Source organism: Nesoenas mayeri (genome assembly GCF_963082525.1).
Source record: "Nesoenas mayeri genome assembly, chromosome: 4".
Classification (NCBI taxonomy): domain Eukaryota; kingdom Metazoa; phylum Chordata; class Aves; order Columbiformes; family Columbidae; genus Nesoenas; species Nesoenas mayeri.
This window is the reverse complement of record NC_137540.1, coordinates 5196012-5210559: the sequence shown is the minus strand read 5'-3', so window position 1 is coordinate 5210559 and position 14548 is coordinate 5196012. Positions and strand designations below refer to the sequence as shown.

The 14548-nt window shown below is 38.9% G+C and overlaps 1 protein-coding gene across 1 annotated transcript in view; it reads right to left on the bottom strand.

The window, feature by feature from the left end:
* Nucleotides 1–14548, bottom strand: part of NFKB1 (nuclear factor kappa B subunit 1) — a 56635-nt gene that overhangs the window by 14827 nt on the left and 27260 nt on the right. The window contains exons 6-12 of the mRNA XM_080343283.1: nt 10345–10493; nt 8656–8819; nt 7707–7865; nt 5725–5829; nt 3801–3892; nt 3197–3335; nt 778–900 (exon numbers count right to left, since the gene is read on the bottom strand). Of these exons, the coding sequence (XP_080199409.1) occupies nt 778–900; nt 3197–3335; nt 3801–3892; nt 5725–5829; nt 7707–7865; nt 8656–8819; nt 10345–10493 (931 nt within the window). The remainder of the gene's footprint in view (nt 1–777; nt 901–3196; nt 3336–3800; nt 3893–5724; nt 5830–7706; nt 7866–8655; nt 8820–10344; nt 10494–14548) is intronic.

Genomic DNA, 14548 nt, shown 5'->3' with positions numbered 1-14548 from the left:
TCTACATACCTTCTGTTTTATTCCACGTGATTAAAATTTTATCAGGCTGAAGGTGAACTCTACCCCACTGCTTCAAAAATCCAAAGAAATGCTAGATAGTTGGCTAGTGACACTATCCCAACATCAGTAAGACCACACAAATGTAATAGGGTCACAAAGGTACTGTGGTTCAGATGACATTTGCTGATCTACAGGTTTTTAATGCTCTGCTGCAAGAATCAAAGCAATTCTCTTATGATCCTGCATCTCACATATGCTCTGGCTTCAACAGAGCACAGCAGAAAATTTAGTAAATAGTATCTCAAATTTTTTAATAGTTCTTTGCACTAACAGGGTAAGTTTGCCAAATTCCACTCCTTGTCCCAGAAATAATTAAGAACCTGTTTAAACACCCAAGATGGTACTTAGCTGAGCTGTCTCTTGAATTTCAGTGCCCTCGAGGCCCTAGGAACCAAGAAAGCTAAGGTATGACTTATTCCTGACTCAGACTCCCTTGACTAGAAAGGTGTTATCTGTGACTAAAAGCTTCAAGGAGGAGAAATAAAAGTCACCAAGAGCCTTACATCCAAGCAGAAATGCAAAGGAGCTGATGAAATATTTAGAAAACAAGGATATGCTTGACTTGAAATGAGTAACACTGGTATTAAGACAGAGAGTCAGGTCTGATCTACCTAGGAGGAGATTAAATCCTCCTCACATATTAAAAATCTGAATAAACACCTGTCCTGCTCTCAACGGAGAGCCCCTCCCCCTCCCTGCCCAAAACTGCTGTCTTACCAGGGCCAGCACCGCCACCACCCCCTCCATACATGCTACCACCTCCTGCGCCACTGCCACCACCATAGCCATCGGAGAAGTTTGGCATGAGCTTCTGTCGTTTCCTTTGCACTTCTTCTTTATCTGCGTTAGAAGGAATAGACGGGATAAGGAGTCACTCTTACTGGTGGCCACACACTCAACAGGATGTGCATACAGAAACCATTACTAAAGTTTACTGGTTTATAAAGGAAAATGCAGAGTGCTGTGGAAGAGTTAACGCTCTTCGGGCTCCAAATAACACAACAGTGGTCCCCAATTCTTCTACTTCTAAACCAAGTCATAAACTAGCACAAATGCCCCGAACCACAAACTTGTTCAAGAAAATTTGCCTTTGGGGAATATAAGCACAAGATCTTCTACTAAGAAAACAATTTCAGCAATGGGCCCTTATCAAAGGGTCAGCAAATCACAAGGCACTTTGCTTTCCAACAGTGCAGAGTACCTGCAGCGCCCTTTGAGCTTTTGTGTAAGTGCAAGGATGACAAGAAGTGGTGACAACAACGTTTGCTTGAAATTATTTACTTGAATTATCAGAAAAGCCATCAGAATAAAGATAGCTTATTTTCAGGCAGGACATAATACTGTCAAACCATGCTGAGCAAAAGTAGAAAAAAAGTCTAAATATTTTATAGTGTAAGTACAAAATAATACTTAGCCCCCTTGGAAAGCAAAACACAGAGATTTAAAAGAATTATCCCAGTGACTGGAGAAAATGGAAGTGTCATGACAAGAGCTAAAAAGTAGAGAAACAAACGTCATAGGGTTAAAATCCAGAAGAACTGTCGAGGAAAGAACAAAATATCCTTCTTTCATTAAACTAGTAGCTTTCAACAGCCCTATTACAAAAAGAAATTTCATGCACAGGCACATTGGTCAGTGCATCGTATGAGATAGTTGAATACATGAAAGAGGATACTGGAAAGTACAAGTGCATTACTCGCAGGCATACATGATGTGTAAGTATGTGTGCATGCGTGCACCAGGCATACTCACACTGCCCAGGAGACAAAACTCTAGAGAGCAATCTAGCCAGAGAAATAAACAGAAAAAATCCACATACATGTCTGTTTGTGTGAACACTTGCAACAAGGGGAAAAAATGGCCCTAAATGGTGATTTCATGATTAGGTTGTGTAGGGGATCCGAAAATGCACATAATTTTATTGAATTAGTTTTATTCCATTAAGAAGCACACAAGAGGTTTGCTTCAAATCTGGCAACTTTGCTCTGCGGTTTTATGCTTCACTTTCCATAAAACTGGTGCAAGAGATTTCTGAAATCATTACAGATACAAAATCCTCCAGCAGCTCCAAGTTTTTGTGAATGCAAGCTTTCTGCTATTTCATCATAATAGGGGTAAAGTAGATTCACTCGGACACCAACCACCACCCCTCTCTCCTCAGCTGTCCTTAGTCCATGCCCACTGATGCACACATATTTCCCAGAGTTTGACAGGGTATTGATTTCAACACAGCTCTAAATTAGGCCCTGAAAATGTGCAAGATTAGGACTTAATAGTGTAACTTGCAGGCAGTTAAACTGTTAGGCAGAAAGACTATTGCCTTAGTACAATGACACAGCGATTCTGTCTTGGGCCTCAAGGCATTTCCATTTCATTAACATCATTGATATTTAAAACCGTGATTGCTGCTGCCATTCACATCAATAATTTCAAATGCAGACTTCAAAGGGGACAGATCTGTTACTAGTTAAACTTCTTTAATGCCAACTATCAATTAACTTAATAATTTAATGTAATCAAACTTCTTTAATGTCATCTAAACTTCTAGATGCCAACTAATCTACTTCTGCTAAGTGACTAACATTTTGACACAAGAGACTGAAACAGCACTTTCCCTGCTCTCACAAGAAGTGGTTTTGGCTTACTTAACTACTACAGGCAACTGGAAAATTCAAAATCATCAGTGAAATTGTGAGGCATGATGGTAACAGAAGAGAACTGCAAAATATCTCCTTTTTCCACCAGATACCAACCAGTCTTTGGTTTAAGGTTTCACCTGAAAGTACTGACAGTAAAACGTCCTCAGATATTGTTTTGCAGAAACTCGGAGGAAGGGAGTGCCACCCTCTGTAAGGACAGGCACGCATGCGTATAGGAAACTTGCAGGGAGTAAACCTCACCAAGAAAATACTCACGGATTTACTGCCTGCCAGTCCAACAACAAATCTACAAACCCATTACAGAGTTACCACTATTCATATTAGCTCTGCTCAAAACAAGGAGGCAAATACACTGTTTTCTAAAAATAACAACTACAAAAATAATCCCTCATCCAACAAGTCCTGTCTTATTAAAATCATTCCTAGAGACCCTGCAGTTTCTGTTTCCAACATATAAAACAGGTTTAATGAATTACCTTTGATTTCTGGATAGTAGAGAAAAGGCTTTGGTTCGCTTGTTTCTAGATCAGATTTCCTCCGCAGTTGTACAAATACAGATGCTGGCTTTGTGATATTGACATCTCGGTACTTGGGTGTTTTGAACACAATAGCAAACTGTGAAGGAAACAATGACAAGCACATCTGTCATGGAGCATGGGTTTTGACAACTCTGCTTTTACATCTGTAGGAGCTGGTTCACAGCCTTAGAGGCAAAAATTCTTAGCAAAAGGGTGCTACAATAAAAAACTTCACTTTTGAGTTTGAGTCCTAAAGCCTTTTGGGAAAGACAGAACTGCCATGCAACGTATTCCTTTTCACATACCCTGTCCCAGTTTACACGGGTACATGTTAAAGCAATGACTCTGTCTCCCAATTTCCTTGCACTGTATTCCTAACTTGCCTACTTACCTAATGTATGTCTTTACAGAACAGTTAAAACTACTGTTACTAGGAAGTAACCAACAGAAGAAGAAGATAGTATAGAATACAGATGCTTTCACCTAATTTACTAGTTATAATATAATCCTACTTTATAGAGATGAGAAAAATCATAAACAAATGACGAAAGCTATTACTTACCTGCCTATGTACATCTGTAGGAGAAAAGTCTCCAAAGCCTTCCCACATACCTCCATTCTCATCCTCTTCATAGAAACGTATTTGAATATCATCTGCGAAGAGTGAAAGAAACACTCTTTGGGATGTTTGTGCATTTATTTAACCTTTGGGATGTTTGTGCATTTGTTTAACCTTTGGCTAAATGTACTTCAGATGGAAAACAACACAGTTATGTTTTGGCTGGATGATAATATTACATGAATAATACATGAATTATCTTTATCCATTTGATGCAAATAGCACAATTAACCCATTTGTATATCAATTTTAGATCAGCCTAATTCTACTGACTTCACTGAAGTTGTTCTCTACTTACTGAGCAGTAAAAGGAGAACTAGGTTCACTACTCCTTCCTATTCTAGGGCTATAAAACATTCCAGAGGAGCTTTATTTGGAACAAACATATAGGGAGGGGAGAACCTGAAGCATGAAATGTAGAAACCACCCTGTCTCCTCCAACAGTTTCAGTTCAAAAAACTGTAGCAAAACCTGAAGTGCCACAGCTCAAGTTCCGCTTGCAGCTGGCATAGTGCCACTTGGAGCTACAGCTCAGAGACAAAAGGGTGTGAACAAGCTGCATGGCAGCGGAGATCACCCGTCCCCCAAACAAACACAGGCCAGAAACACGAGATTTGGCTTCTGCTCCTCCAAACAGATTTTCTTTGGTTCTCTTTGTATTCATTTATTTGTATTTTTAGGAGAAGCTGGGGAATATCACACTAGCACATTCCTTCCCCAGCACTCCTGGTGAGAAAAACAATTTAGAAAAAGCGTTTTCTCTCTTAGGGTGACTGATGCAGCACAGGCTTTTAGGACAGACAGACAGCTTGTTCTGATCCACCACCTGCTAGTCTCAAGACTGTGAACCACCACTTCCAGCCCTGCTGTCCTTCATGCTCAAGTTCCTTCAGGCAGGAGGTTTCTGAGAGTAATGAGGTCAGGGGAAACCCCGATCCGGCTGAGGGGAAACCCCACCTCAGGGCTTCCACTGAGTCAGACATTTATTTGTTTACTTAATGCACAAGAGTTATGTTTCATCTCAGTTCTCCTGATAGTAGAGGGTATATACACTTCTAATCAAAAAACATTTTTTTTGACAAGCCCTCTCAGTTTCCTAAGTGTTAGAAGAACATTTGCAAAAAAGAGAGGTGGAAAAGGACAGCCTATGTTAAGAGAGAATGCCAGTGTGATTTTAACATCGTGTGCAGGGACCAGTTTCAAACAGGTGAGAACAAGGCACCCGCTCCACCACCCAACCTACTCCAGGGAGTCCCAGGTACTACCCATAGCTGAAAAGTGCAAAGGATTTCCTTCGCTCCTATTTTTTATTTTTAGTTCAGCCCAAATACTACAACCAACTGCATTAACCATTATCTTCCTATCCAGAAACAAAGCATCCAAACCCACTCTGCCCCATCTCAACACATTCAGAGCCATGAGCAGAGATTACCAAAATGAGTCTGTGAGAAGTATATGTTTACACTGAGTAACCTCTACTATTAGTATATACATAAAAATTAAGTTACTAACAGCAGTGCTGAACACATTCAGTTCCCATTGGTGGTTAACAGAGAATGTTCACACTTTTTATAATCAGAAACTTAATAATAAATCAGAAACTTCAGAATAACTCAGAGCAGGTGTTACTTAATGGATTCAAACATCACCCAGGACCCACCACCCACAAAAAAAAACCCCAGAACACGGGTAAGGGCAAACATTTAGGAACAAAGATGACCACTGGAGGCAACACAAGCTGAATTTGCTTTGCAACAGACTATTTTGATTTATTAATTTTCTGGGAGAACACTAAGGCAGCACAGCAGGCTTCACGTGTACTCCAGATCAACACCCCGCTGTGCCTTAGAATACTCAGGACTCTTACCTTTCTGAACCTTGTCACAGAGAAGGTAAATCTCTTCCCCTCCTGTTACACACCCTGCTGTTCTGTCCATTCTTACAATTTTTAGGTTGGAGGCATTGGGAGCTTCTATTGAAATGAAAGATTAAAAAACACCTTTATAATAACTTTAGATTGAAAAAAAACCCCCACAAAACAAACAAGCACAAAACACAGAAATACAGGAGAAAGACATGTTTTTTCAAACATGAAAAAAATCAACAGTTTTTAATCTGAAAGGCATAATCTTGTATCCTCTAAGCCTCTAAGTGAACTATAAAATCACACCCTGGCCTTTCCAGCACAGTTACTGTACTAGTAAAGTAGCACAGCAGTGAAGTGCATCCAGCACTCTACACTAGTACTAATTTTGTGACAAGAAAACAGAATTTTTTCTTCCCTTCTTTCTTGACAGGGCAACACTCCCGAGAGCTGCTCCCTGTCTCACTATTTCAAAGCAATATGCAATTCTTTGCTGTACGCTGTGGGTTATTTGAAGGCATTGTCAGTCCTTGGCCAACTCACAGGACGGTGATCAAAAAGCCCACCTCCACAGATCTTAGCAGAGGCATCAGTGGACACCCAGTGGTCCTCAAGACAGAACTATCATCTGATAAATAAAAGCAGTTGTGATAGACAGTTCTGCTACCACAAGGTGTGTCTGCTCTGTGGAAGGGGCTCAAATGGTCCCAAGGAAGAGTATTAGAAAAAAAAACAAAAGCCAAGAAAAATGTTTTGGAATTAACAATCAAGAATTCACCTTGGGAGCTTAGAAACTATAACGGACATCTAGGTAGCAACTTAAACCAGCAGAAACATGCATGCAAAATTCCCCCTCTGTTCGTCCGGTTGAAGGAAAAATTTTGATGGTCAGACTCAGGAGGATGGGATAACTTCAATTGATTTTACATGTATGGCTTGATACCCTCTCTGCCTCTGTTGATACTTCATTTCTCGTCTTTGCTTTACAAATACTCTGTCACTATGCAAGTGTGAGATGAGTAATGAAAACAAACGGAATCTGCAACTGTTTCTAATGAAAATCAAGATTGCTTTAAGACACTGCTTGGTAAATCACCTCAGCCTCCAGATGAAAAGACTGTTTTCTCATCCAGAAAATGCAGGTCATATGTGCCACAAGAACAGCAGATATCACTTTTTTCACTCAGTGAATATATGCAAAATTAGAACAGTATTAGAACAGTTGCGTTTAAGACCTTTTCATCTAGACTTTGTCCTTAAAAAGTGATGATATAGACAAGACTGTTGTGCAAAGAAAAAAAAGGTACTTTTTCAGAGTCATCACAGAATAAGTATCAGGAACATGATAATTCACAGCTACAGAGAGGAGGAAAACTCAGGCAGCAGAACAGGGTCGGTATCATCAAAAAGCACAAGGGAAAAAATGAAGTGGAAAGATTCACTTAGAAAAAAGACAGAGGGATGTAACAGAAGCATAACAAATTGGGACAGGTCTAAAGGAAATGGACTGAGAACCCTGGTTGTGTTAGTCTCATGAAACAAAGCCAAGCAGATGGCCAGCAAAACTAAAAGGTGTCAAATTCTCAACCAAGATTGACGCAGGGTAATCTTTTCCTCACATCTTGTGTGCCTTTGTCATAGACAGCGACTGAAAATTCTGCAAAATTCAAGCACTTCTTCGGAATATCACAAGAATTTACAAAACCCTCATAATAAAAGCGGCAGGGTTAAACATGCTAGCAGCAAAAGAAAATCCTCCTTTATGGCTTACATCACCTCACCATGTATTATAAACCAGAATGATACCATGGGTACTTGGACAGACATGGGGCCAATTATCCACAAGCTATTTACTTGTTATTGACCAAATACCAGGCAAGCAGCAGTGCTAGATGAGTCTACGTATAGCAATATCTATATATAATTCTTATATGTACAAAAGCTTACCCCTTATTAAAAAAGTAATTAAAGCCAAATATACTTACTGCTGTCATATATTGCATCCGATATAACAGGATCGAGTTTCCGTGTGAAACTACCATTACTGTCAGGGAGAAAGGCTGTAAACATAAGACGCACCACACTGAGATCCATTTCTTTAGTCTGTTGTACGGCTGCCTGACGAATAATTTCTCGTTCTCGTTCTGGAACCGATAAGTAGACAGATGAATCAGCACAAGGGACAAGGAACCCGTGACAAAAGAGAAAGTATGTTTTCCAAACATCATTACCAAAAGGCACCAACACCAAGGAAATGTTTTCCTTTCCATTTAGTATCCATCGACTTCTCTCTTTTTAAGCAGAGAGGAGCAGCTATTCACAAAATACTGTATTCACCTTGCAGCGTGTGCATCACATGCTATTTAGGATAAGGTACGTAATTAAAAGACATAGAGAAAATTACTGTTTTCTACTCTCAATTTATAAAGGTTGCAGAAAGGACAAAGGCTGCCACTAATGATATTTGAATGCCTGGTATTAGAGTGGTAAAGAGAAGGCTGGCCCCTCTATACAGTGCCTCAAAGCACTGCAGACCACAGGTTTTACAGGGATATGGGCAAAATGCAGTTGAATTCTCAAGTATTCTTAAGAGAAAGTCCCCAAGTTACTGAAGGATATAATGTCTTGCAGCAATAATGCAAAATGACTCTATCAGCTTATTAAACAGGGTAAGAGCAACAAAATACAAGAGCAGAGGTGGGCACAGGCAGCTATGGATGGAAGGTGCTCTGTTCTCATGTGCATGTTGACAGCAAATACTCTTTCTTTCAGATTCCCTAGACAATGGCAACAACACACCACCTCTTAAACCACACAGCCATAGGGTGTTTTCCTATCTTTCCAGCCTTTTTCTGGCTAAGAATCCATGTTTTCAGAAGCTAAACCTGTTTTTAGTAAAAGGACTATTAAAACCAGGCCATCATTACTACGTACCCGTTAGCTGTCTGTCTCCACACGCATCTGCCTGCAGATAGCCAAGTTCAGGATGCACCAGGAGTCCTGGGTTGTATCCCTTTTTGCAAGCGTCTATCATGCGTGCTTCCAGAGTTTCAAACACTTTCTTCTTTGTGACATGAAGTATTCCAAGATTTGCAAACCTGTTGAATTTTGATGGAGGGAAATATTTTCGTATTTTCGTCAACCTGCAGCAGGCAGTCCCTCTCCTACCAGAGGCAGCTACACAACTGAAGTCAATGGAAGGACTCTATAGACACTATTAATTCTTGAGGGCATATTTTCCAGCAAGAAAAATTCAGCCAAGCTTACAAAACGTGCATCATTATATGGCAGCAATTGTATGGGTGCACGGGATTTTCCCATGACATAAGTAGATATCTATTAGGTTTCAGACTTAGACTGTGGAAGCAACTTACAAAACACCTGAAAATGTGGTTGTCACACTCTGCTCTGTCTTGGCAATGACATTGATGTGTCATTCTATATGGCTGTTGTGCAGAATAACTGCTCTGAATAAGCTCAATCCACTCAAAACGATTTGGAAAGCAGGCTAAGAAGCTACAAACAGTGCAACATTTTCCAAAGGAAATGTTCTAAGCAAGGCTCTGGACATTCAGCAAGGTACTTCAGGTTTCTATTTGAAAGACAACTTCCATAATACAAGATCAGCTTTAGTAAACATCTCCTGGCACATTTAAGAAAATCAATTGGATCTGGAAGTATGAAAACAAGAAAATAACTCAACTTTCTTGTGGGTCAATTAAGGATAGAAAAGCTGTTTCTAAACATCTGATGAAAAACAAGACAGGTTAGGAAATGAGCCAAACTTTTCAAGATGAAAAGGAGCATTTCAAATAAAGTTATTTAAATTGTTGTGCTTGGTAAAGTTAGTGCACTGGGCTTGGACATCAAAAGTTACACTTTAAAAGAATCTCTCTCTCCCAACCTTCTCAGCTTTTTAAGCTTCATCTTTTTCACCAACAAAGACATTCTTGAGATCACAGAACTAAAGCTCACAGCCAGCATGAAACCTGATCTAAGCCTGAAAACGTAGACAGGAGCCTCAGCTCCATTTACTGATATAACCAATTATTCTTTTAAATTAAACAAGAACAGACCAACTACAATTTCACTATAATCTTACTGCTTTAAACTTTAAAAGTTTGACTCATTTAGGAGTATTCAAGTTTATACATGTCTTGCATTAATTTCAAATATACTAACCCTATTTTCTTAATGCTTTTATCTTCACTATATTCCTATTGGCAGACTTCAGCAAAAGTAAAATATTGATCAAAATCATAACAAAAGCTTTTCTTCACTAATTGTACAGTCCCCGCTCTTTGATCAAAACTACTTAGGATTTTAAGGAACGGGCTTACAATACAAATTTGGACTGCACGCCAAGAGACTGAAACTCTACAAATTTTAAGTGAAAATTATTTGCTTAAATTTATTTAGCTTGCTTGGGGCAAATTCTACAAAGCTAAAAAGAAACTCCATTTATTTTACTATTTAAGATACAAAAAAAGACAGAGATCAGAGTGGCAAGACTATTGCTCCACTTAGCTGCCTCTTAGTAGTATCTTTGTATTGCTTTTTACAGTGTTTATACTTTGTTCTCTCTTCCTTAGCTCAGCTTTACAAATGAGTTGTCAGACTTACCCCACAACCATATCTTTAGGTCCTGCATTAACCGTGCATACTCCATCTTCACAAAATTTACCCACTAAGCTGTGAGCATGTAAGTGGACGTATTTTCCATTAGTAACTAACTGGACGATTACTTTTGCAGGTCCAACATAATTGCAGATCTGTAAATAAATATTTAAAAAGTGGGATTTTTTTTTTAAATGGAAAAAGTAATTATTCCAGTTGAGTATTTTCTGTCAGCTAAGTACAATCAAACTTACATAGGAGAAATGTGTATGCCTTTCCTCATAAAATACAAATGACAAACTAACTGTACCAGATCACCACAAAGAAAAGCCAACATTTTTTTGTAGTTAATCTTGACATACATATGGCTGGAGCAGTGACCAAACAAGTTAAGAAATGAAACAAAGCTAAAGGAAAGCAATCTTCTGTTTCCCAAATCATGAATCTCAGTTTCACATTCTGGTCAGTTACTCCATGTTGCTGTCCTTAAACTTCAATTGGTACCCTGAATTCACAGTAAATGTTTCTACATGTTAAACATTTTGGTGTCGTTACAATGAGTCTTCAGATAGAGATATTAAAGTGAATTAATTCTATATGCATAGGTGTTTTTTTAAGTCAATATGTTACATCAACACATATTACTCAATCCAGCAAATACTCCCCTTAAGTGTATATGAAGATATATGCTAAATCCCTACCTAAGATTTTGCAGGACTGGAACTGTGATAAATTGGGTGCCCTAGCACAGCCAGTTCTGTAGGACGACAAAGCTTTTGCTCCCCGTTATAATTTCTGATCACCACACATTTTTTAATAGTTTCTAAAATCGTGATGTCAAGTAATGCCTCAAAACCAAACCTAAAATTACTAGCAACATATCGTATTGGTAAGTTACTTGCTTTACGTATATTATTTAGAACTTTCTGTCCTCACAAGTAATACTCTTCAAGTCAGTTACCAACTATGCACCACTTTGAATTATGCTGAATATAAATATGTCCCACTTTAAAAAAGCAAACATAACATTACCTTCCCTTCCAATTCACTTAATTAATCCTTTTATCAATGTTGGGGTTTTTCCCTGCCTCTTCTAATTTTTCTTCTAATTTGCCTTGGGCAAAGTTCTTTGTATTAGAGCAGCTTATAGATCTAATCAACCAAGGTATTAAAGGATCATGATAAACATTAAAGTGATGAATCAGTGATGAACTGAATACTTAAAGGTTATATTGTTGATAAAATGCTGATAACCAGGGATTGCCACGATTTCACCATGTTGCTAAGTCTTGCTAGATTCCTTCACTCCAGTTAACCCCTCTCTTGAATCCATTCCATCACAGCTGAAATACTCTGCATACGTATAACGCGTGCCCTTCTCCATCTTCCCATCCACTGCCAAAAGCAAAACAGATCTTCACTATGGAAAAGCTGCTTCAGGAGGAACAGGTGTGCAAAAGTCCTCTCATTACTAACTGCCTGCTATTTAACCATTTAATGCTGTATTAATGCACATTTTACAAGCGGCAGTTTCTAAAATACAAAACATGGGGTACTCAAGCTGCTCTCCTGTTTCCAAACTGTAATCCCTTCTGGACTAAAACTATACAGAGATGCAGAGTAATCACTGCTTTGCTGTTTCCACCATCTACCAGCAGTGAGAAAACGCAGAGATACCTATGTAATTACAGAAAGTCATCTGAAAATAAAAATGACTGCATTTGATGCTACATGTCACCACCATGACTACAATTAACTTTGCAAGAGAAAAACTTTTAATTTGTTTTTTCATTTTATCCCTCACTAAAGTCTTTCCCTGTTATAAAGTTCCCAGCACATCTACAGCATTATATTCATTATGAGTAATATGCATGTTCTAGTATCACATCAGAAAAGTTCAAGACAATCCTTCATCAGCTGTAGAAACCACAGTGAAACTGTAGGTAGGACTGCTGCACGTCAAGGACTTTCCAGCCTCTGAAAGCAGAACATGTAAGTGCAGCGGTAACCAGATTGCAATCTCCCCCTGTTACTCAGCTCAGCATGATCTCTGTAGTCTCTCTGAGGGGAAAAACAAAAGAGTTCCTAAAACGTAACAGCTTATATAGGTCATAAGTCAAAAAAGGACTATTGTCATCCAGTCTGATGTCCTACACTGCAAAGGGTACAGAATGTCCCTGAACTGTTTCGTACCTGTATTTCATATAGACAGACTTTCTTACCTTACTGTGAGACACCCAGGTTATCTCAGTGCCCAGCAACACAGCCTGAGTGGTTAAATATTCTTGTTTACCACCAATTAAGTCTGAAATAATTTCTTGATGGCCTTGAAGTACTGACATCACAACATCAGAATAACTTAAAATTTATTCTGGCACCAAGATATACAAATCAGTATCACCTTTTATGTAAGAACTTAAACACTGTCAAAAGGTAGACAGCGTATTACAATGCTCAATATCTAGAGAAACTTAAGGATTCCGGTATTGACACAAAAACACATACTCAACATAAGAGGGAGACAGCATGTGGGTGCTGTACTGCTCAAAATCAGAGCTGTGATCTGAAAAAGTAGCTATTGAATATCAAATTAAAGATAGGGGAGAAAAAAGAAAATCAGGAGTTCCTGGGAAGAGCATAGCTCTAATACTTGATTACATCCTGTACTGAAGCAGCATTCAATTGATCTAATCTGATAAAGTTAGAAAGCTGCAGGCTCACATTTATCTGCTGTTTCTGTTTGAGAGATCTGTCGGAGAGATTAAAAGGACGCTGTGAACCTGAAATTGAGTCAATTTCAAAACAAGAGTTTAAAGTTTTTTCAGTTATTTCACATCCTCTTGCAATCCAGACCCCAGACAATTATTTTATAGTTTCTGAAACTTTAAAAAACTTTACAAGAACATTTTCCTACTTCAAAGATGTTTTTTCTAGTTATTCTTACAAGCAAGAAATGAAAGCAACTGGTCAACAGAAAGCAAATGATGGAAAGGACCGTGGCAAACCTACAAAGCCAGCAACTACAAAAATCCCTATTTCTCTTTCTAATCACTTTGTTATAGCAACTATACCCAATCTTGCCGGACCGTTAGAGTGTGACTAGTGCTGGCCTCAATACACGCACCCAAGAAGTGTCGCAAAGATGAGGCATCACTCTTTACAAACTGTTTATTTTCACAGAGCAGCAGCATTGGGTTTTTTTCAGTTTCCAGTTTAAGACAAAATATTTCAGATGTGGTATGAAACATTTAGGCAACTGAATATCCATTTAGAGATCTAAGAATATGCAATGCAAAGTAACTTAAACCAATGGTAGTGAAAGATCTTCTGATCCTCTAGATGTGAGGTCACACTCTCAAGTCAAAAATACAGTTAGGTGCTCTGCTTTAGGAGCCCAACTAAAGGAATCCAGTGCCTCATATTCAGCCAAATTAACTGTAGCACTAAAAGGCACAAATCTCATCAAATTTAGCTTTGGCTGAATTTGGGTCGGTACAGGTGCTTAGGAGGGGTAAAGACTTAATAAAAAGTCTGCTTATTGTTGTCTCATGTCTATTCCTTAATTCAACTGTTCAATGAATTTTTAACTTGTAATCAGCGATATATCGCTCCACAATTTAATTCCTACAAGAGAAAAAAGGCAAATATGCTGCTCCTTTCTTCACCAAGAAGGCTCATCAACAAAATAACTTGTTTAATTTTCCATAAATTTACACCCTGAACTTGAAACACATGCTGAAATCCCCCTGATTTCAATAAGAATGCTTATCTCCGAATTGATGTATAATGTACCATAGCCCCAGGACACAACTGGATGGGCAGTTCTCCTGTTCAGGTGCCTGGGTTCAGGGCTCCTAACTGGTACGCAGCTTCAATTCGCAAGCTGAACTGCACAATGTCCAAACTCACCAGCAGGGCGATGGTGCTCAGTAGCTTGGGTACACCTCCCACTAACTGGTTACTCAGCCTCTGGGCTGGAGCCGATTTACATCCAGCCCACAGAGGATGAGCAACTTGAGTTTGCAGCCACCCACGTAGATTTGCCCCCAAGGAGATGAAAATTCAGGACATTTCCTTCACACTGTTATTTTCAGCAAATTCTTTTCACACCCAAAACTGGATCAAGTACTTCAGCGTAAAACATGAATATGCCTACAGTAACATCAGTATGCAGGACCATGACACACATTGTGAACATGTAAGAAAGCCA